Raw genomic sequence first — 21,499 nt, forward strand, 5'->3', positions numbered from 1 at the left:
AGCTAAACATCTGAACATCTGCACATCTTTTAGACATATTTCACCACCAGGTGTCCTGGCCAGAAATCTGAATGATATCTACGACCCTCTGTCCCATCTTTAATCAATTAACTGTCAGATTCCTCTCCTATCTGTGCAGTTTGTCTCTAGTATGATTCTGTAAATGTCCCAGCATGTCTCATACACCCAGTCTTTCCACTGTATGAGCAATTTTCCCACTGTGGCCAAAAGGCAACTCATACTCTCTCTCATTCAGAACTGCTTTCCTTACCCTCTGGATGGGGGTGTTTTTTATAACTGCCCTTATGATTTGGCTATTAACTTCTCATCTACACCCCTCAGGGAAGCTGTATAGCATTATTCCAGCCACACCCAACCATCCATTTCAGTTGGTTGATGGTTCATGCTTGTCCTGGATGCTAGGTCTTGACATGTGCTATCCCTTTGAAATATTTTTTTGTTTTGTTTTCTCTTTCATTACTATCTGAAATTCCAACTCAACTGCTCTGTATCTCAGATGAATAATCCTCTTCTTGCTTTAGGCTGCAAATGAACCAAAGCCTAAGGTTCATTACGTGAGGCATACATTATATCTTCCTTATGTGGAGGCCCTCAGGATTCTGTTGTTTTTGTCTTAAATATAGGCAGTAACATATTGTTTGCCAATTATACCCATCACAGCCACCTACCTCATGAATGCAAGGTCTAAGTGTGTCATCAGATTCTAACATATCAGACAATTAGGATGTGTTCAAGGAACACTGGAGTGGGACACGGGACTGATATCCCAGAATTCTGTAGAGGACACATCACTTGTTTCTGAAGAAAAAAGGCAGAGAAGTGTCAGATCATCAGGCTTTTCTCCTTCTCTCCTGTGAGCTTTCTGGTGCCATCTGTCACAGTGCTCCAGCATCTCCCTGGAAGCTCTAACAAATGGAACATTTTCCTGGGCGCTCAGCCAAGGGAACACCTATGGGCTTAATGAAGTGTGTTCCAGGAGTGATGGGTCATCAGATTGTAGACGTGGTTGAAAAATATGGGCCATTAGAAGGTATATCTCATTCCTGCCTCTCGCTACCTATGCTTCTGAGCATCCATGAAGTAAGTGAACTCTTACCTCATATTCCCTCTGCCATGGCAATCTGCTTTGCCACCGGCCAACAGCAAAGGATCTAGTAGAGCATGCTCTGAAACTTCCAAAAATGTGGGCCAAAAATAAACCTGTTCTCCTTTAAGCTGACTGTACTGTTATTTTTTTCACACCCATGAACAGCAATTAATAGTGAACCTTTAATTTATTTCCATCTATAAAAATAGTTCTTACTAAAATTAGTTTCATCATACAAAAAACAATAATGTAAGAAAATTTATTATGTCAGTTATGATTTTATTATTTATATTTATGAACATGACTTAATTCAGAAGTTGGAAATTGCTTGCTTATTTCTTAGCTATTTTCGAGGCTTTAGCAACCTTTAGCAATTGTTTCTTTCATAGATATACAAAGAATTTTATAATTCAGTCTTAACTCATTAAAGTCCACCAAAATTTTTCATTAAGACAAACAAAAGATAGCAGATATAGTCAATAGATTGACTGATATCTAGTCATTTATAATCAACATGTAGCATATTGTAAAAGTAAGCAAGCATCAGATTTAAAATGAATAATCTCACTGGAGCTCAATAATTGCATAACTGCTGAGTGAGTTTCCATATAAGTGCTTAGAGGTTGTACATTTCATGATTCATTGTTCTGTTTTGTTCTAGTAACAGTCATGTTTTAATAGAATATAACCCTGTCAGGGCAGAGGTGAGGAGAACATTTCTAACAGTTGCAGAGTTTCCATCTGCATTTTAATGCCACACAGTTAACTGCTAACTAGGACTGAAGCTGTATCTCAGCAAATGTAGGCAAGTGTAATGTTTATCAATCCAAAAGATGAAATGCTACTATAAAAATAGAGGTAGAAAACCTTTGCGAAGATTCAGAAAATTTTAAGTATTTGAGTCAGGCAATATTTAATATATTAAACATTAATTTTAATAACTAAACCCACGATATTGACCAGATCAAAAGGTATCAAATTCCATGACTACTCCACCACTTTGCCTGAAATACTGTTCTCTGACTATAGACAGATACAGACCCTTATTACATGAGAGCTTGTTTATTGTTTATTTTAGAAAAATAACATTTGTTTAGAGATTGCATACAGTACATCAAACTGGGACCATATGTAAGGAGTAAGTCAGCTACAGTCTCCTTAAGGACCACTTGAAATGTCCTTTGCATGTTTCACAGACAGACCTGTAGAAGAGAAAAGAAAGAAAAGAAAATGCGTTCAACACTGCAGCGAGAGGGCTGAAGATGAAAAGGAGAGTTTGGGGCTTCAGTGCTTACTTCTCCTGTACAAACTTTTACCATGCCAATGATCTTGGCATACACTGATCTTACCTATATTAGCAATGTTTTATTAATGGTACTTAGAGTTTTGGTATCTTCATGAAATCCTAATCAGAATGTTATTTTTGTATTTTTCTGCTTCATGTTGTAGTTATATCTAATATTTCTGGCTCACTAACTAAACTACAAATATTTTTGAAGATTATCAATATCCACCCTGTTCAAGGGCTTGGAAGAATACTTTGCATACAGTAGATTGCTCAATCAATATTTATTCAATGAGAGAGAAGGAACAAAGGAGGGAAAGATGGGAGGAAACAGGAAGAGGGGACTTCTTTATCCAGAATTAATTCTTTACTCCAATCAACCCCAGCTAACTCATTTGGTGAACTAATCCCTATCACCCTTAAATATAACTCTCTCTAGATTGTTGATTAAAATTGTCAGGTGCATGCGCTTATCCTAACAATGCTTAATAGTCAGAATCTTGGGAAGATGACTGCCCACTGCATGTTCTTCCCATGCCTGGTTCCACTTAAGTTCCTTGTTGGTAAACTATACTTGCTATGCCACCACAACTATGGTGTGCTATTTTCCTGTGTGTTTCCAAATCTATTTGTTAAATATGAATGACCAGAAATAGACATAATCACATAGTAGAGATCAGAGCTTAGAGCAAAAAAAGACAGATTTTTTTTTTTTAGATATAAAGCTGTTGGCCAGTTACTAATGTGTCTTATTGGATAGCTCTGAAAGACAGGATTTTTAAACCACATTTTTAAACAAAAGGTTTTAAGGATTTTTATAATTTATATTATATCTATTCTTTAAGGAAATATGGAGAAACAAAAATAATTATACTACAAAAATACAATCCATCAATGACATTTTAGTTTATGACCATCTAATTTATATTCAATAAATATGAATTTATTGCATATGTGCCTGGATCTTATACATGACAAAAATTAGTTTACATTTAATATTCTTTCTTATTCCTTAGTCTTTTTTAATAAAAATATTGGGGGGCAAATTGCAATAAAAATCAAAAGAATCAGAGTGTGTATGTGTGTTTATATATGTGTGTATATGTATGAATATGTTCAGTTAATATATATCTGATGCTTCCTAATGAATCACAGTTCTCTAGTATATAAAGTGTATAATTTTAAAATTAATGTCTGTTGTTGGAAACTAGATTGTTCTACTTTTATATGCTTTCACATCCAGTATAAAAACATTTCCATGTTTTATAGTATAACATTTTCATGTTTTATTGAAAACATATGGAGATGAACATACTATTATGACAGCTATATAAAAATGCATTGAAAAGATTTTCTTCAAGTGATTTCCTAATATGGAATTCATAGGACAACGGATGGCTAGGGCAGAACAAAACCAAATGAGCAATGATTTGGAGACAGAGAACTCCCTTTTCTAGGGTCCACATGTGGGTGGCCACATGTTAATTGGTATTGAGAGAAGAGGTTATCCATGGGTGAGGAGAGGGGTAGAATACTCCAAAATTCCTAGTTTTGATATTTTGTGACTCAATGGATCCCAACACAACTGATTTGCTTCTCTCTGAGATATATGGAAAGAAGATATTTTTGAATTTTGTTTTCTTCTTTTACAATCTGGTATGTATGGAATCTTGTATGTATGGATAGCTTCATAGATGCAGTGTTTGCTATTCTGAGATGCTGGAACTCCAGGAGCTAATCAATAGCATCATAGAGTCCAGCACAGTTAGGAAACATGTTTTCAGTTTGTGTCTATCTATATTCCAGATCCAGATTCCAGACGTTATTGGTTCATCCAAGGTCAGAGAATGGAGGTAGCGAGAGGGAAGGCAAGGGAGAGAAAAGCAAGGGAAAGGGGAGGGGGGAGTCGCAGAGGGGAGAAGATATAGGCGATGAGGGAAGGGGAGGGGAGAGAGATAATACCAGGTACTTGACACAAACATGTACTACTCATGAGCATTGTGTATTTTAAACAATCTGAGATATGAGCAGTTGCAGAGAATACCACATTTACCTGCTGTTGGCATTAAGTGCCCTGAGCAAACATACCAGAGTAGATCAGGGTAGGACAAGAAGAGCATGGGACACAAGGAAGGTCAGCGGAACCTGTACGATTGAGAGAACATAGGTAATACACTGGATCTAGACCAAAATACAATTTTCTGTTGGCTTCACCTATCGCTTGAGAAAACTAATCACAATTAATAGCAAACTTGCACCTGGAGTATGTGCAGAATGATAGCTGCATGTTAGCCATTTGGCAGTGTATAGCTTATCGTTCCATAATCAAATCACTTTCAGGTTTAAACTATGTTCATTTTTTAAAAAAGGTATAAAGGAAAATGCCTCCCTAGGTCATATTCTTGGAAGAAATGTGCACACTGGGAAGACCCCCACCCATCTATGTTGCAGTCACAATTCTAAGGCTCAATGTGAGTTAGACAGAGCAGCAACTGCTTACCTATGTACAAAAGGTCTTTGCTCTGAAGCTGGAGATTTACATGGTAGTGTATATAAACACACACACCATGTTTGTACCAAAAGGTACATAACAGTGCATGCTCAATAAAATTTCACTAAATGACGTCAGGAGGCAGAAGGGCAGACTGAGTTAATATCAAAAGGAAGAACAAAGTAGTGCCTGTTGGGATGATGGGCATGATTATTTTATTTAAAAAAAAGGTATGTGTATGGGGGATGAAATGAAGGAAAAGCAGATGATAAAAGGAAATCAAAGACGATAAATGCACATGTCTTAAAGAGAAAGTGGAAAAAATTACACACACTCATACACACACACACACACACACACACACACACACACACACTCTAACCTTACTCATCTCCAGGCATGTTTGTCCTAGGTTTAATATAGATGATCTACCCACCAATTTGTTCATTGCTCTAAGAATTTGGACAGCATTATACTGTATCTGCTTTTTGAAGAATCAAAATGCCCAACTGTGTGTTAAACTCCTTAGAAGCGCCACAGTAAAAGGACTAAATTAAAATTCATCAAAACTATTCAAAAATATTTTTCACAGAGCATTACTTGTAAATAATTCTATTAAGTGCTATGGTGATACGTCAATAGGTAAAACAATGAGGGTCAGAGTTTGGATCCTCGGCTCCCATGTAAATGACAAATGGACACAATGGCTCAGCCACAATCCTACCTCAGTGTCTGTGACACAAGGAAGGGAGATTCCTGGAGCAAGCTGGCTTTAAAAAAAACAAATTTGCTGAATACATGAATTCTGGATTGGAGTGAGAAGCCCTGCATCAATAAATAAAGTGGACAGTGACTGCAAAAGACGTTAACCTTGCAATTCCTCACATAGACCCTTATATACACGCATACATGTACATATATGTGCACCCACATACATACTCAGCAGAAATATCTGTATGAAAAGTAGAAGTTAATTTTATTACACATGCATTGGCAAGGGCTGCTTCAACTATAGTGCAGACAACGTTGACGCTCTGTCATTTCACGTAATTCATTAGTGAACCTGAAAAAGCATGGATTATATTTTCACCAGAATATAGTTCAAATCTCTTCACATGCGTAATCATAAGCAAGTTAACATTTTTCCTCATGTGCAAAGGGTGGCGATAAGCAAAACATCGCTGGAGTCTCACTAAGAATGGGTATGTAGCATTTTTATAGTTTTTGATTTTATTTAATTTGGTGTAAAAGACATTTGGACTGAAAATGGGAGTTATATCAGAACTGGATAATGGGTACTGCTGGTTTAGAAATCTTTCACACTGTAGGCTTTAGCTGTAAGTGCTCTTTAGAGCCTGAGTTGTTAAAGGTACTGAGAAGTAACCATTCAATGGCTCATTAAATTTATGTTCTAGACATGTTAATTGTCAAATAACGAATATTTATAATGTAAAATAGGAGTATGAAGACTTAAGATTTTCATAGTGGAATTTTAAAATAGATAAAAACAACAACCGAGTTATATAAAAATGCTAAAAACTTAAAAAAATCATTTTAATTACTGACAATTCCCTGTGTTGCAGTAAGAAAGAGAACATCACATATAATTTATGTCTCACAATACAACGAAAAGCCACGTCTTCAGTCTGAACAATGTTTAATTATACTAAAGATGATATACAGTTCTGAGATATTTAGTCAACATTTCAAAACAAGTCATTTTGAAGGAATTTTTGGCAACATGTTTTGAACAGCTGTTCTACTTTTAATAGCGTACATTGAGACTGAAGACATGCCTGATGTAATTACTAAGTAATATTTATTTTATTCTGTCAAATATCTAATTTTTATGTTTATCATATATGCCTCCCTTAATTTTCTGGATGACTTTGCTCATAGATAATAATTTGGAACACAGCATAAATATAATGAAGTCAAGTTGGAGTTTCTATTAAAACCAGATTTGTTGCCCAAATGTATTAGTGTCTCTGTGCCCTTCTCTGTTGGTTTTCTTATTTTCCTAAGCTTTCCCTATGCTACACAGTGCATCATGGAATGTTTCTTCCCTTTATGCTATGTACATTCATAGTTCTTTCACACCGTAGTTTTGTTTAGCTTCTGTTATGATTTGAATGTGAAATTCCCTTCATTAGTGCATGTGATTGAATATTGTATTCCCTAGCTGGTGGGTTGCCATGTTTTCAGAGGTTGTAGAATCTTGAAGAGGTAGAGTCTAATACACATTGTCTTGGTTGCTTTTTTAGTGCTGTGACAAGACACCATGACCAAGGCAACTTTGAATTGGAAATATTTAATCTGGGGCTTAAGGTTCCAGAGGTTAGTAGAGTCGATGACCATTATGATGGAAACATGGCAACAGGCGGGCTTAGCACTGGAGCAGTAGCTGGGAGCTTGCATCTTAATGAGAAGCAGGAGGTGGAGGAGGGAGAGAGGTCATGAGATGATGTGGGCTTTAGAAATCTCAAAGCCAACCCTAGTCACACACATCCTCTGACAAGGCCACACCTCTAATTCTTCCCAAACTGTTCCTCTAACTGGAGACTAAATATTCAAATATATAAGCCAAGGGATGCTATTCTTATTCAAGCCACCATACACATTAAGATTCTGGCATGATTAAAGGAGATTTTATATAGCATACAGCAACTTAAATTTAATTAAGTGTCAGTTTTCTAGCATCTTCCTCGTTTTAAATTATATATATATATATATATGTGTGTGTGTGTGTGTGTATATATGTATATATGTGTATATATGTGTATATACATACATACATACATACATATATATATATATATACACACACACGTATTCCAAAAGCCCTAAAATGTCAAAGATTTTTAAGGTGAAATGGAATGCTGTAGTGTTAAATATACACCATGGATCTATTTTATGTTAGGCTATGTGTGAGTTTTACTAAGCTTCTATTAAATTAAGCATCTATCAAAATACTGGTTGACTTTCAAAAATAAAGATTCATTATGCTTTATTTTTAGGTTTCTTCTACGTTTGTATCTCTCCGGCTTCTGCAGCCACTCCAAGTTAAGCACACCAAGGACTTATAGCTCATATATACATATGAATAAGAACATGGAATATTTGTCTTTCTGGGCTTGAACTATTTAGCCAGTATTTTGTTTTCAGTTCATCTATTTCTTCTATTTCTTATGAAGTTTACTTTTATTTACTGCTAAATAAAATTTTATTGTGTATATGAACCACATTTCCATTATCCATTCATCAGATGGACATCTAGGCTGGTTCTGTTTCCTAGCTGTGGTGAATGGAATTAAATTTATTCATTTATTTTTACATCCTGACCAGTGTTTTTCCTCCTTCTTTTCCTCCCATTCTTTCATGCTCACCTCCCCTTGGCTCCCCCCTCCCCATATACTCCTTCTCTATTTCTGTTCAGAAAGGGGCAGGCCGCCAATGGATGTCAACAAAGCATAGCATATCAAGTTGAGGTAAGTCTAAACCCCTCCCCTTGTGTTAAGACTGAGCAAGGCAACCCAGTATGAAGAATAGACTCCTAAGAGCCAGCCAAAGCATTAAAGAGAGGTCCTGCTCCCATTACTAGAAGTTCCACAAGTAGACCAAGCTACACAACCATCTCATGCAGGCTCCGTAGCTGTCAGTTAAGACTCTGTGAGCTCCTATGAGTTCAGGTTAATTGTTTCTGTGGGTTCCCTTGATCTCCCTGGCTCATACAATCCTTCCCTGTCTTCAACAGGATTCCCAGAGATTAACTATGGATCTCTGCATCTGTTTCCATCCGTACCTGGATAAAGGCTCTCTAATGACAATGTTGGTAGTTACCAATCTGATTCCAGGAGATTGGTAACTCATCCTCTAACGGTGGATGCTATCCACTGTTGCTAATAGTCTCACCTGGGGTCGTCTTTGTAGATTAGTGGGTATTTCTCTTGAACTAAATTTCTATCTGGCCCCCATATGTCAGCCATATTGACATCTCTTCCAGTACTCTCCCCTCCATTCGCTCCCTAACGAGATCCCTCATGTTCCCATCTACACCAACCCCAAGTCTTCCTAGGAGGTCTCTTCTATTTCCCCTTCCCAGGGGAAACCAGGCATTCCCCTTTGGGCCCTCCTTGTCATCTTGCCTCTCTAGGGCTGTGGATTGTGTCATGGTTGTCATTTACTTTACAGCTAATATCGACTTATACGTGAGTACATTCTATATTTGTATTTCTGGGTTTGGGTTACCTCACTCAGGATGATTTTTTTTTTTACCAAATTTATGATGTGTTTGTTTTTAACAGCTGGTTAATACTCCACTGTGTAAATGGAGTATAACTAAGTGTGTAAATGGACTATTACTAAGGACCACAGAATTATGCAGTAAGAATTAAGTGCATACTTCAGGAGTCAATCCATCAGAGATTGCTTATCTCTCAAAGGACATACCTCATTTAGCAAGGCAATGAGGAATATTGTCACCAGAGATGCATGTCCCAACCTTATCTGCAAGGCGATAAGGAATATTGCCTTCCGAATATATTCAGCCGTCCCTATTGCAGATTCTTGTGTAAAGAGATCTTTTGTTACATTACAGCTTGGGGATTTCCCCACAGCACTACAGTGTGTGAATTGTTTACTGGGCACATATATCTGTAGATGGTCCAGAAGATGACTTTTCATTTAGTTATATAGTTTTGATATATAGAATACATGCTAGAACATGCTTCAAAACTAGATCTATTGTTCCCACAAAGACGGTGGACTCTTAGTAGCCTGCCTCGCTCTCTTGCTCAGGCTAACTGCACATAATTAGCTCACTTTCACTTCAGAGCCAGTTCAAACTAGACTAAAGACCTTTTGTAAACAGACCATAAGTTTGAAAGTTCACAGCTATGTACAAGTTCAGAAGTGCAGATGTCCAACCAAGGATACTAAGAAAAGCATGCCAGTTCTTCCCTTGACAGTCTGCTAACACTAGATCTGTGTCTTAAAGTTGTCATTGGGCACTGTGACCTCCCTTGTCTGGTGACAATTTTGCTCCTATGGCCTTGGGCCCTTGTGTTGCCATGGTAAACAGCTCAGCTCTTTATTGCTTGCTACAGGAATGTGCTTTTGACTAATGACAGAAATTTCTTTATCACTTCAAGCTCCTGTAGGAGAAAAGATTTTTGAATAGAAGAAGAAACTAGAAGAATCATGGAGAAGTGAGAAGTAGGACAGGATTATTAGAGTAGAAACAGGACAATAAAAAGCACAGGATATAAAAAGCATGATTCTCAGATTGTGAGTAAGGTTAGTATAGAAAGATCTTACCCCCCACCCCTTCGCTCCTGAGAAGCATTTCACCTTTGGAACCCTGGGTAGGGACTGGAGCAGGTCTTATAGCCCTTATAATGCTCAACATGTTCATTATCCATTCTTTGGCTGAAGGGCATCTAAGTTGCTTCCAGGTTCTGGTGACTGCAAATAACTACGTTACAAATGTAGTTGGACAAGTATCCTTACCGAATGATTGAGCATCCTTTTGGTATATGCCCTAGAGTGGTATAGCTGGGTCTTGAGGTAGGTTGATTCCCAATTTTCTGATAAATTGCCATACTGATTTCCAAAGTGGCTATACAAATTTGCACTCCCCCCAGCAATGGAAGAGTGTCCCCTTTACTCCACATTCTCTACAGCATAAGCTGTCATTAGTGATTTTGATCTTAGCCATTTCAACAGGTGTAGCATGACTCTCAGAGCTGTTTTGAGGATAAGGATGTTGAAAATTTCTTGAAGCATATCTTACCCATTTGAGATACTTCTGTTGAGAATTCTCTGTTTAGGTGTGTGCCCCATTTTGAATTGGATTATTTGGGCTTTTGATGTCTAGTCTCTTGAGTTCTTTATATATTTTGGAAATCACCCCTCTGTCAGACTTGAGGTTGGTGAAGATTTTCTCCCATTGTCAGTGTTTTTCCCTTACAGAAAACTGTCAGTTTCACGAAGTCCCATTTATTAATTGTTGGTCTCAGTGGCATTCTATAGAGGAAGTTGTCACCTGTGCTAATGCAGTCAAGGCTATTTCCTACTTTCCTTTCTATCAGGTTCAGGGTAACTGGATTTATGTCGAGGTCTTTGATCCACTTGGACCTGAGTTTTGTGAAGGGCAATAGATATGGATCTATTTGCAGTTTTCTACATGCTCACATCCAGTTACATCAGCACCATTTGTTGAAGATATTCTTTTTTCTTTTGTATAATTTTGGCTTCTTTATAAAAATCTTTGCACTCATAAATATCTGGATTTATGTTAGGTTCTTAGCTTTTTGAAGAGCTTTCACACTTATTTTCATAGTGGCAAAACCACTTTATATTCACACCAAGAATTAATAGTGACAGTTAATTCCTCATAATCATGTTTCATCATTTGTTTTCTTAATAGTAGTGATTTTGACTAGGGTAAAATGAAGTATCAAAGTATTTCAATTTTTATTTTCCTGTTGGCTAATTACCTTTTAATTTTTTTATTATTTTATTTTTTAGAACTTTATTTAGTTTTGTGTCCCAATTAAAAAGAAATGGGTTGTTTTAATTGAGTTTTTAAAAAAATCTATTCATGTACTCTAGACAGTAAATCCTAGGTGTGATGTGTGAATAAACAGAATGGGAGTGTCATGAAATTGGAATGGGAGAGTCCTAATAATGGAGTTGAGATGTTTTAAGTGAGAGGATAGGAGTTTATGACAAAGAAGGATCCCAAACAATGAAGATATTTTGAAAAGCCATAAGAAAACCTACTGGGGAGTAATAGTTCTCTCGGAATCCCACAAGTCCTTTTAAAAAATTATAGTATCACATACAGGATACTTCTCTACAAGTTGTTGGCCAGGGAGCCCTCAATGATCCTCTAATCAATGCATATTATTTCCATTGCTCTTAATTACCCACCAGAACTTAATGACAAGGCCCTCTTGATGAAGACATGGCACTTTGGGCAGGGAAAGAAGAAAACAAAGGAAAATTGACCTTGAAACTTCCTACAGGATTAATAAAAGTTTTATCAATAGGGTTACCTGGTCAAAATGTCAAGAATGACTTATACTGGTATTCGTGGATGTAAAAGGGTCATCTACATCAACCCCTCCAAAGATTCAGGGAACAATATAGAAAAAGAATCCAAAATAATGAACAAGTTAGAGAATGGGAAAGTATGCTAAAGTAGACATTTTTTTTTTTCTTTTTTTGGTATATGACATCCATGTGTTACATTAACTCACCACAGTTTTGGTTGCATACATAAAAAGCCCATCAAAAGCAGCCAACACTACACAGTGAACACACAAAGAAAACTCTACCCAATGTCAGAATAGGTTTACCTTATTGCTGTTTAAGAATGTGCTGCTTCTAAACACTTGTGTCAAACTAGTCACATCCTGGATCACCCATGCAGCCTCAACTCATTTCAAATGATTTAAGGCAGCCACATAAAATAAAAAAATGAAAAAAAAACACTTAGATATCAAGGGAACACTTCACTTTAAAGCCACAGGTCTGAAATGAAGAGTAGCTGAAAATCAGCAAGGACAGCTTCTGGTGCCAGGACATTCTATTTTCTCTCAAGGTGTATCTTTTGTAACTGATACCCACCTCCAAACTGTCTACAAGAAAGCTCAGATTCATGGTCTATATAACAGGGGAGGTCTCCATCCTTCTACTGACATGCATGTTAGCTGATAATTAGGCCAGTCATGAATGATGGAGAGCAAGGCATTCCCTCTACTGAATCCTTGTTGCTTATATTAATTTGGTTTGTCTCTCAGCTGAAAGACATTAGTGCAGTTTGTTTAGACAAATTAACCCAGTTCAATCTCATTGTTTTCCTTGAATCTATGTGAAAATAACAATGGGGCCATTTAATATATTGGCTGATAGAAGTATTACTGTACTTCAAAAAAAAAAGATTTCTAATTTTGTAGAGTCAATTAGATTTATAAAAACATAGCTTATAGTTCTTAGGTGTTATATTGCTAGCCAAGATGCTGGGGGAAGTTAAGAACAAGTGCTATGTGATAGCAGTCCTCAAGGATATTTTCATCTCCCTGAGGAGAATAAATATATATGTGAAGCAATTATAGAAGTTGTTGCGGGGAGAGTTTCATCCTTGTGAAACCTCAGCATCTGATTTTAAATGACTACACAGCTGGGGACAATCGATGTGTGATGAACCATGCTTCTGTTAGATTTCAGATGTGAAGGAAACTAGAGTCAGTGCCACTGTGTATGCTCTGAATATGGCATCAATGTTGTTGTCCTCTGTGGGTACCCGTAGTCACCTGTCATGCACATAGGCAGACATATACACATAAATTTAAAAAAAAACCAATATATTTTAGTAAGTCAACCATATTCAAAAGCAAAGGGCAAAAGTGTTTTAAACTATCTAGACAGTCAAGAACATTGTAGATCTGATTTACAGAATTCTGAAATGTAATACAGATACAGAAAACTACAAAATAATGTATACTTAAGTAATAAAAAATAAAAATACAAATACCCATTAGCTACCACCCTTACTGATAAATAGCACTCTGTTGACTAGGAATGGGACTACTATTATCTTATACTAAGTATTTCTTGGATTTTTCTCTATGTTACAACAGGAGTGTGTGTGTGTGTACTCTATTGGTTTATATTTTCCTAGTTACAGTACAAATTTTCTTCTCCCTCGTGATGTGAACAGGGAAGGCTTCAATATTGCATTGTGTAGTTTGCTGAAGGGATTTTTACAAACTTTTCTAGATTAATATTTTTCCTTCTATTTAAAATAAATTGAACCTTTTAATAGAACTGATTTCATTGACTAATTTTTCAGTTTTAATTTGGTAATGTACTACTGGCTTGATATTATCGTTTATATATAATAGGATTTGTATTGCCATCAATTTGTGTAAGATTTTTATATGTAGTTGATAATCCCATTAGTTATTCTCAAAATGTTCACTCTTTCCCTTAAGTCAATGAATTCAGTTCTGTTTAAAGGCTAACCCAGTGTTCCTGCTACCCACTTTGGATTCCCTCATTTGGTTCCTTTAGCACTAGTCTCCTAAGAAGCAGTTTCACTAATGTTGCAGATATGTATCTGTAACTTTGCACAGTGGTGGAGAACGATGACCATAAATAATCTAACCTCTTCCAGCATCTCCAGTCCATTAAGCCAAGCACATGGATGATCCGCAGCATACACATGTCTACTTTGAAGGGTCAGAGAAATGGCTGTCCGAGTTGGTAAATCTGGGCTGTAGAGCTCATGGGATTTATGCTGGAAGATCTTAACTAGCATTCTAATTTAGGACAAACATGCCTAAGAGTGTATGATTTATGCACGTGTGACCAGTTCATGCAGCTAAAGGAGCCAGAGAGGATTCTGAAACAGTCCAGCTGCTATGAATATATTCAAGTCTTTTCAGTAAAAGAAAACCCAAGGCTCAAATCCATAACCCCCAGGATGGGCTTCTCTTCTAACCAGGCAACGCATCACTCACATTTGTGAAAATGTGCTCCATCTGATGGGAAACCTCGTCCCAAAAGTATGCTCATCAATGCTAACAAATGAACTAGATTTTATTTTCACTTTATTGTCACTATTTTGCAGTTTCAGGCCACATATAGCGCAAAGATAAGAATATTCCAAGACAAACACAAAGTGTTTGGTAAAAGGATTAAACACATGTGTTATTCATTTATAACTTTGATAGCTTATATATATAAAAAACAAAACTAAAACATTAGATCATGTAGCTCCTATTTTTAGATTAGGAAATCCAACTCCATAAAAGATTCTAGCTGAAAGAATTTGCAAAATGTCATTTCAGTCTTCTCGTTTAAATGCATCTTTTCTGATGATTCTTACAACTGTAAAACTGACCTAGAGGTTTAAATAAGGGAAGCATGTAGTTTAAAACTTACAAAGTTATATATTGTTGAGCAATGTGACACGTTTTTCTGTTATACTTAAGACCGGTATATTTGGTGAAATTAAGTTCTAAATATTTTTAAAAGTTGCCTTTAATTTTTCTAGGGCATTAGGAACTAACATTTCATAACATGAGATTCCCACCACAAACCTGGAGAGGCTTTCCACATAAGGAAACTATGTGTGTGACTCATGGGCATTTGTCCTCTACAAACTGAAAAAAAATTCTTCCCAATCAAAGTGATGCTCAACACTAAGGTTTATGGTAGAGGCATGCAATTTGACATTGGAATTGCCTTCTTTCAACAGACCATTGGCTGTAACTACTTTGACAGTAAATCCTCTATGTTTGGCATACTAGATATGTAACTATAACAAACATTTTAAATGGAGCTTTAATCAGTAGAAGAATCAGTTGGATGTCCTAAAATAAAAATAGGAGCTACATGGCTCAATGTTAAGTTTTGAAATGAAGTCTTTGGTTTCACTACATTTGTTATCCAGGCAACTTAGAAACTGTTGTCTCAAGAAATTGTCTTATCTACCAGCTAGCTTCATTATTTTCTAAAGAGTATAGGAAATTTAAAGCAAAAAGTGGGATTAAATTATTTCCATAATTTATTTAATATTCATAAACCACCTACCATTGTTTGCTGGAAAGTTTGAGCTGTTTTCCCTGTGTGAGCTCATCTTTGTAGCTCTATCTTTTGTTTGCTATTTTTATTGTGATATTATTAGCTTCTTTTCAGGGTTAAGTCTTAGATAACTCATATGACCTCTACAATATTACAAAGCACTGGAGTCCTACCTCCTTTAACCCCTGTGACATGTATAGTATAATTTCTAGTCCTTATTTGTGACACCACAACCCTAATGATACAGTAACCCCAAAAGTTTGTAGCATCTTGAAACTCTGACTCCTGTCTGACCTAATTCATCACTAAGATAATTTCTTTCTGAGATCTTAGACCTTCCAGTGCTCTAGTACACACCTCTTCTACCCTTTTGTATCTTAGACCCACCCAGTAGTACTTCATCTTGGACATGGTACTGTGATCACCTGTGGTGCTCTAACACACTTATCTTACACATACTTCACAGTCGAAACGTGGGAGACTACCTAGGAAGAAATAACTATGCAAAATACCTACACACACAGAGAAATCTGTCACTCCATTTTCTGCCCATATGCTTCTGATCTAAAGAGTCACAATCAACCCTTGGAAATGGGATTGAGGGAAGGTCATAACTGAAGCACAGGGTAAGGGTGTCCAGCATCAGAACTGGCCAGAGGATCTTGGATCTAGTCTTTTTTTGTTGGTAGTAATGAAGTGAAATGAATGAGAAAACAGTCTTTGGGGCCCTCGAGTTTCCCATCATTTTGGTGAAAGGGTAAGATTCAGGAGATAAGATTTGATGAACATGTCTTAAAAGCCAGCACATCTATTCTTACAGAAGTATAGTCTGCAAATTATAGATGGCCATTCTTCAAAGGGAACTCATGCTCAATCCAGTAAAGTAGACCCAGTTTCTGTAGAACTATACAATTTTATTGTGTAAATATTTTAGAAGAATATCACAATCATTTCCTCCAGCCCAACAATGGACATTATTTCCACCATTTGTGCCAGCACAATGGTTGTACTTGGTCTGTTCATTTACAATTATGCAATTGCTTTAAAATATTTCTCAACACATCACTGACTAAGAGTCACCAACATTGTAATAAGTGGAAGTACCACAGTTATTTTTACTGCATTTTATTAAAAACTTATTCTGCTTTTTAATAATTTTGTTTGAAGCTAAGACTCAGATAGATATTATCTAACTCTGTACTCTTTTAGTGAAATGTCACATTCCTACTGCTGAGAGTAAAAACTGGGCTGAAGAAAAAAGGATGACTGAACAGGGGAAATATTTCTGGATGGTGGCATGTGCATCACCAAAAATTAGCTTGCATGAGAACTAGAATACCAGCAAAAATCATCAAAATCATTTACAGTCCTACAGGTAAACTAAAGGCTTGAATAACCCATAGAACACTGGGTCAAGAAAAGTGTATGATTCAACAAAAGCACTGAGTTATGGACAGTTTTCACTTCCCTCTACTAATATATTTCTTGCTCAACAACTCTTGAACGTAAGTATCTTCACTATGGGGATATTGTAGGCAGAGCATCTAAGCACAGATGGAATAGAATGTGTTTGGAGTCATCTCTCCAAATGCGCAGCTTTAGAGCATTATCATTCTTTAACTTCTATGGAAGACACTTGGGTAACATTACTTTGTGGTCTTCTATGTCTTACTTCAATTAAATTCCTTCTGTAATAAAACATGCATCAAGGACATTTATTAAAAAACAATCAAGGTTTGGGCCAGGCAGGGGTGGTACAGCAGGAGACAGAGACGAGCAGATCTCTGTAAGTTTGTAACCCTGGTCTACAAAGTGAGTTCCAGGACAGCCAGGACTACATAAAGATACCCTGTCTCACAAAACAACAACAAAACAAAACAACCAGGGGTAACGGTTGTGAATACCAACTCCCTGAAGTGGTTACAATAGCTAGAACAAAAAAAGAGGGGGAGGGGTAAGGGTTAAAGAAGGAAGGGGAAGATGGGAGGAATGGGGGGGAGAGAGAGAGAAGGAGAGACACAGGATGGAGAAGAAAAAGAAAGTAAGACAGAAAGTAGGAGTAAATTTAGTGGATTAGATTTCCACAGGAAGTGGCATAGATCTCTAAAACTGTACATCTTCCAGGAAAGACTTGATGTCTCTATCTCTAACCTTGCCTGATTTACAGTCCCTGTATAAGTAGAACTAATAACAGTCGATGTATTCCTACTATATGATACATTATGTTTCATTATAAATGCTTGGCCTCTAGCTGGTAGTACTATTTTCAGAGGATCTGAAAACTTCTGGAGGTCTATCTTACCTGGCAGAAGATGGTCACTGGGGATGGATCACCAAAGGTCGTATCCATCCTCTGAAACCTACTGTCTGCAAAGATGTGAACAGCTGTTCTCTCTCACACACACATGCTACATCACATTAAAAGCTTAAGTTCTAGCATTGCTCCAACAGTTATTCTAGTTTGTTCTACCTCTATATCACTTAGTCAGTATATATCATGCCCAAGCACATGAGGCCAAACATTGTGAACAAAAAGCCCGTAAACTGTGGATAAAATAAAATAAACTTTTCACTCTCCTGAAATACTTCTTTACGGAGTTTTGGTCACTATGGCATGAAAGTAAATAGTATGATATATGATAATGTCAGTCTAATTGTGACCCAAGCTACCCAACAAAGCTTCTGTAGCCCATTACAAAAATAATATAGTAAAAGACCAAGCAAGTGACATGTGACAAAACAAAGAAGGCTGGGTCTACAAACTGAAATGGAGCGGTCAATAGAAACTTTCCCTAGGGAAGTCTGGATGACAGGCACACAAGATAAAGGCTTTAATCAATGATGGATTATTGTATGCAGATAACAAGTGGTACCAAAAAATAATGCAAAGATGAGAAATATATCCTGATAAATTTAAACTATCATTAAAGAGATATGAATTATAAAAGACAATGAAACAAAAATTCTGGAGTTGAAATACATATTCATTGGAGTGACTCTCAATAGCAGAGTTGAGCAGACATAAGAAGGAAGTCGAGTTTAAAGATAGGTCAACTGAGATCATCCATTCTTCTAAAGAAGAAAAAGATAATTGTACTTGAGACTACTTATTCTGAGGGACAAAAAATATTAAAGAAAAAGATGAAGGAAGAGATTCTTGAAACACTGGCAAGAATATTATATGTTGGAATCCAAAGAAGAGACATAAAAATGAGAAAGAACAGAGTTTTTGAATGAAGAAAGGTTAAAAGCAAACAAAAATCTTATTAGATTAAAGAAATATTGATTTACATAATGAGAAGCTCTATAGAGACTTTGTCAAAAGCCAAAACCCAAGAGACAATCTTAGAAGAAGCTGGAAAAATCATCACTCCATCTACAAAGGGATGCTAGATAAAACTAGTGTCTATTTTCTCTCTGGAAAGTACAAAGGCCAGCAGAGGGTGCATGGCAGAGGTAGAATGCAGACAAACACTGATGGTTTGCTTACAGGATAAAAAGAGTAGAACATCAACAACTAGGTTAACAATAACCCCACTGTTGTGTAATCAGAAAACACTGCTGGGTAAATCATGCAACTTTCTAAAATAAATGGCTTGGTAGCTTCTAACTATCCATCTTTCCTAACATTCTTAGCCTTTTAGGACCCCTTTCTGGCTTTATTTTGTAGCTTCAAGGTGTTGATATGAAGTCTTCTTGATGCTCCTGTTCCCTTGTACCCTGATCAGGGACAGTTGTACCCCTTCCCCACCCATGGGCATAGCTTTGCACTACCGTGACAAGTTTGTACATCTTGTCCGAGAGCTCACCTGTGGAGAGTTGCTTTTCAAAGCTTTATGGTTTATAAATATCTCAGTTCTTAACGTCTATTGAGGAAAAGGTCCTATGAGTTTTAATAAGAAAGTCCAGTTTATGCAACAATTTAGGTCCCTAGCAATCTAGGAAGTTCACCTTTAAATTCAAGTTGGACATTTGTTTCTGTATGTATAACTACTTTTTCAACTATAACTCCTTTTTCAACCAAATCCCACAAAGAACAAACTTCCTGGCTTTCTCCACAGCTAGGGGTCACAGGCTTTTCATACTGTGGCAGCTCTTTAGGTGTTGGGATTTGGATGGTCGATCCTCTCTACACATACAGTGTCTCTATGGGCTTTAGACAACAGGACCTCAACCCAGACTTCCTTGGAGTTCCTAGAATCTTAAGCCATCTCTGACGTGTCAATGCATCATAGCGCAGACTCTATGTACCACTCTGACCTTTGTTTGTTTTCTGAGACAGTGTCTGGCTATGTAGCCCAGACTGGCCACAAGCTCAGCATTCTCCTCTGGCAGCTTCTAGGGTGCTGGCATCGTAAATGTGAATTACATGCCTGGCTGGCACTTGCTTATTTTGGACATGTATCATTTTGTCGGTTTGGTTGGGCAGTTTGTTTGTTTCCTTATTTGCTTTTAGCTTTTAGATAGTTTGTTATGCTAAAGATGAAACTTAGGGATTCATAATTCCTAGTGAACCGTGTTCAATGAACTACACCAAGAGCACTTAGTGTCCCCACACAGAAATATTTTATTTAAATACAAGATGTAAATAAAGAATGCCGACCGATATTTCAACTTTGACTTTATAAACATTTAACTTTAGTGTGGAGACCTGTCCCTCCTTTCTCTCTATGACCACTCCTTCCAATTATTTCTTTTCCTACCACATATTTCACATACAAACTTGACTTCTAGATCACAGAACAAAAGATCTAGAAAGTCGAGGACCAATATGGAATAATACTAAGAAGAGCAACTTAGATTTCCTTGAACTTTTCTTTACAAAAGGTGCTATTTTTTTTTAAGGATGAGCAAAATTCACCCAAGGATTTAATAAAATGCAGAAATTGTAGTCCTGTACAATGCACAGAGATTTGTGGTCCTGCAGAACTCCTACAGACCCAGACATCTGTACTTAATTTATTTAGTGGCTTTGGATTATAATCTGAGAAATCCAAACATACATGTGAACTCTAGACATGAATTTGTTTATTCTGTAGTTTAGAATTTCGTTAATGAAAGAGAGTAAAGAGGAAATATCTTTAACCAAGAGGCCTGCTTCTTTAGAACAAACACTTGTAAAGATTTCCCTTCAGTTGTTCTAAAGTATCTTTTCTTACAGGTACATATTAAAAAAAATAACAATAGCAAAACCTATTTGAGCTAAAACTTGTTTCAAAGAGACGCAATTAGAAATGTGCAGTACTGCAAAGATGCTGAGATTTTTCTGGAAACTTTCTTCCATGATGGCTTTGTCTCAGGAGAAATTAAATAATTTCATAACATTACCTACATGTTATTTATAAAGAGCCAAGTCAAGAAATGGGTGTTACAGTTGGAAAGATGAAATTGCTCTCTTCCATACTTATAAATCCTGAGCATATAAAGCTGTAAGCTCCAAGTAGGCTACTCAGCTCACACAGATTTATACCATCTATTTCCCTTCACTGAGAAAACAGACATAGGTGATCTAGCTGTGTTGTGAGCTGTCTCTCAAACCACAGGCATGGAGCACAAGTGGACAAGATGCCAGAGCTTTGGTGGATCCAACTTGCACATGCCCCAGCATCTGGCTATTGGAAGCCACTCTTGATTAGTATTTGCATGTCTGTGCTGTGCGTCCAGCTACAAAGCATCTTAGCATTTCATGTCCAGGTGGCTCTTGTTACCACCTAATTATTTTATTTATTTTTGTTTGTTTTGTTTTGTCTTTCCAGGCAGGGTTTCTCTGTATAGCTTTTGAGCCTGTCCTGGAACTTGTTCTGTAGACCATGCTGGCCTCAAACTCAGGAGATCCACCTGCCTCTGCTTCCTGAGTACTGGGATCAAAGGCATGCACCACCAACACCTGGCTACTACCTAATTATTTTAAACCCTTATTTTATTCCCAGCAATTTACCATTGTCAAGGGTCACCTCTTGTACAGCATTGCTGAGATAAATTATTTTTGGTACCACTGTCTGATTATAAGAGTTTAGAAATG

The 21,499-nt window shown here is 36.9% G+C and overlaps 1 protein-coding gene across 1 annotated transcript in view; it reads right to left on the reverse strand.

Moving 5' to 3' along the window:
- Window positions 1-2,113: 2,113 nt before the first annotated feature.
- Window positions 2,114-21,499, reverse strand: part of CUNH8orf34 (chromosome unknown C8orf34 homolog) — a 315,486-nt gene continuing 296,100 nt past the window's right edge. Inside the window, exons 13-14 of the mRNA XM_051197032.1 lie at window positions 4,482-4,538; window positions 2,114-2,310 (exon numbers count right to left, since the gene is read on the reverse strand). Of these exons, the coding sequence (XP_051052989.1) occupies window positions 2,267-2,310; window positions 4,482-4,538 (101 nt within the window). The 3' untranslated portion in view covers window positions 2,114-2,266. The remainder of the gene's footprint in view (window positions 2,311-4,481; window positions 4,539-21,499) is intronic.

The sequence above is a fragment of the Phodopus roborovskii genome, unplaced genomic scaffold (assembly GCF_943737965.1).
Source record: "Phodopus roborovskii unplaced genomic scaffold, PHOROB, whole genome shotgun sequence".
NCBI classification, from domain to species: domain Eukaryota; kingdom Metazoa; phylum Chordata; class Mammalia; order Rodentia; family Cricetidae; genus Phodopus; species Phodopus roborovskii.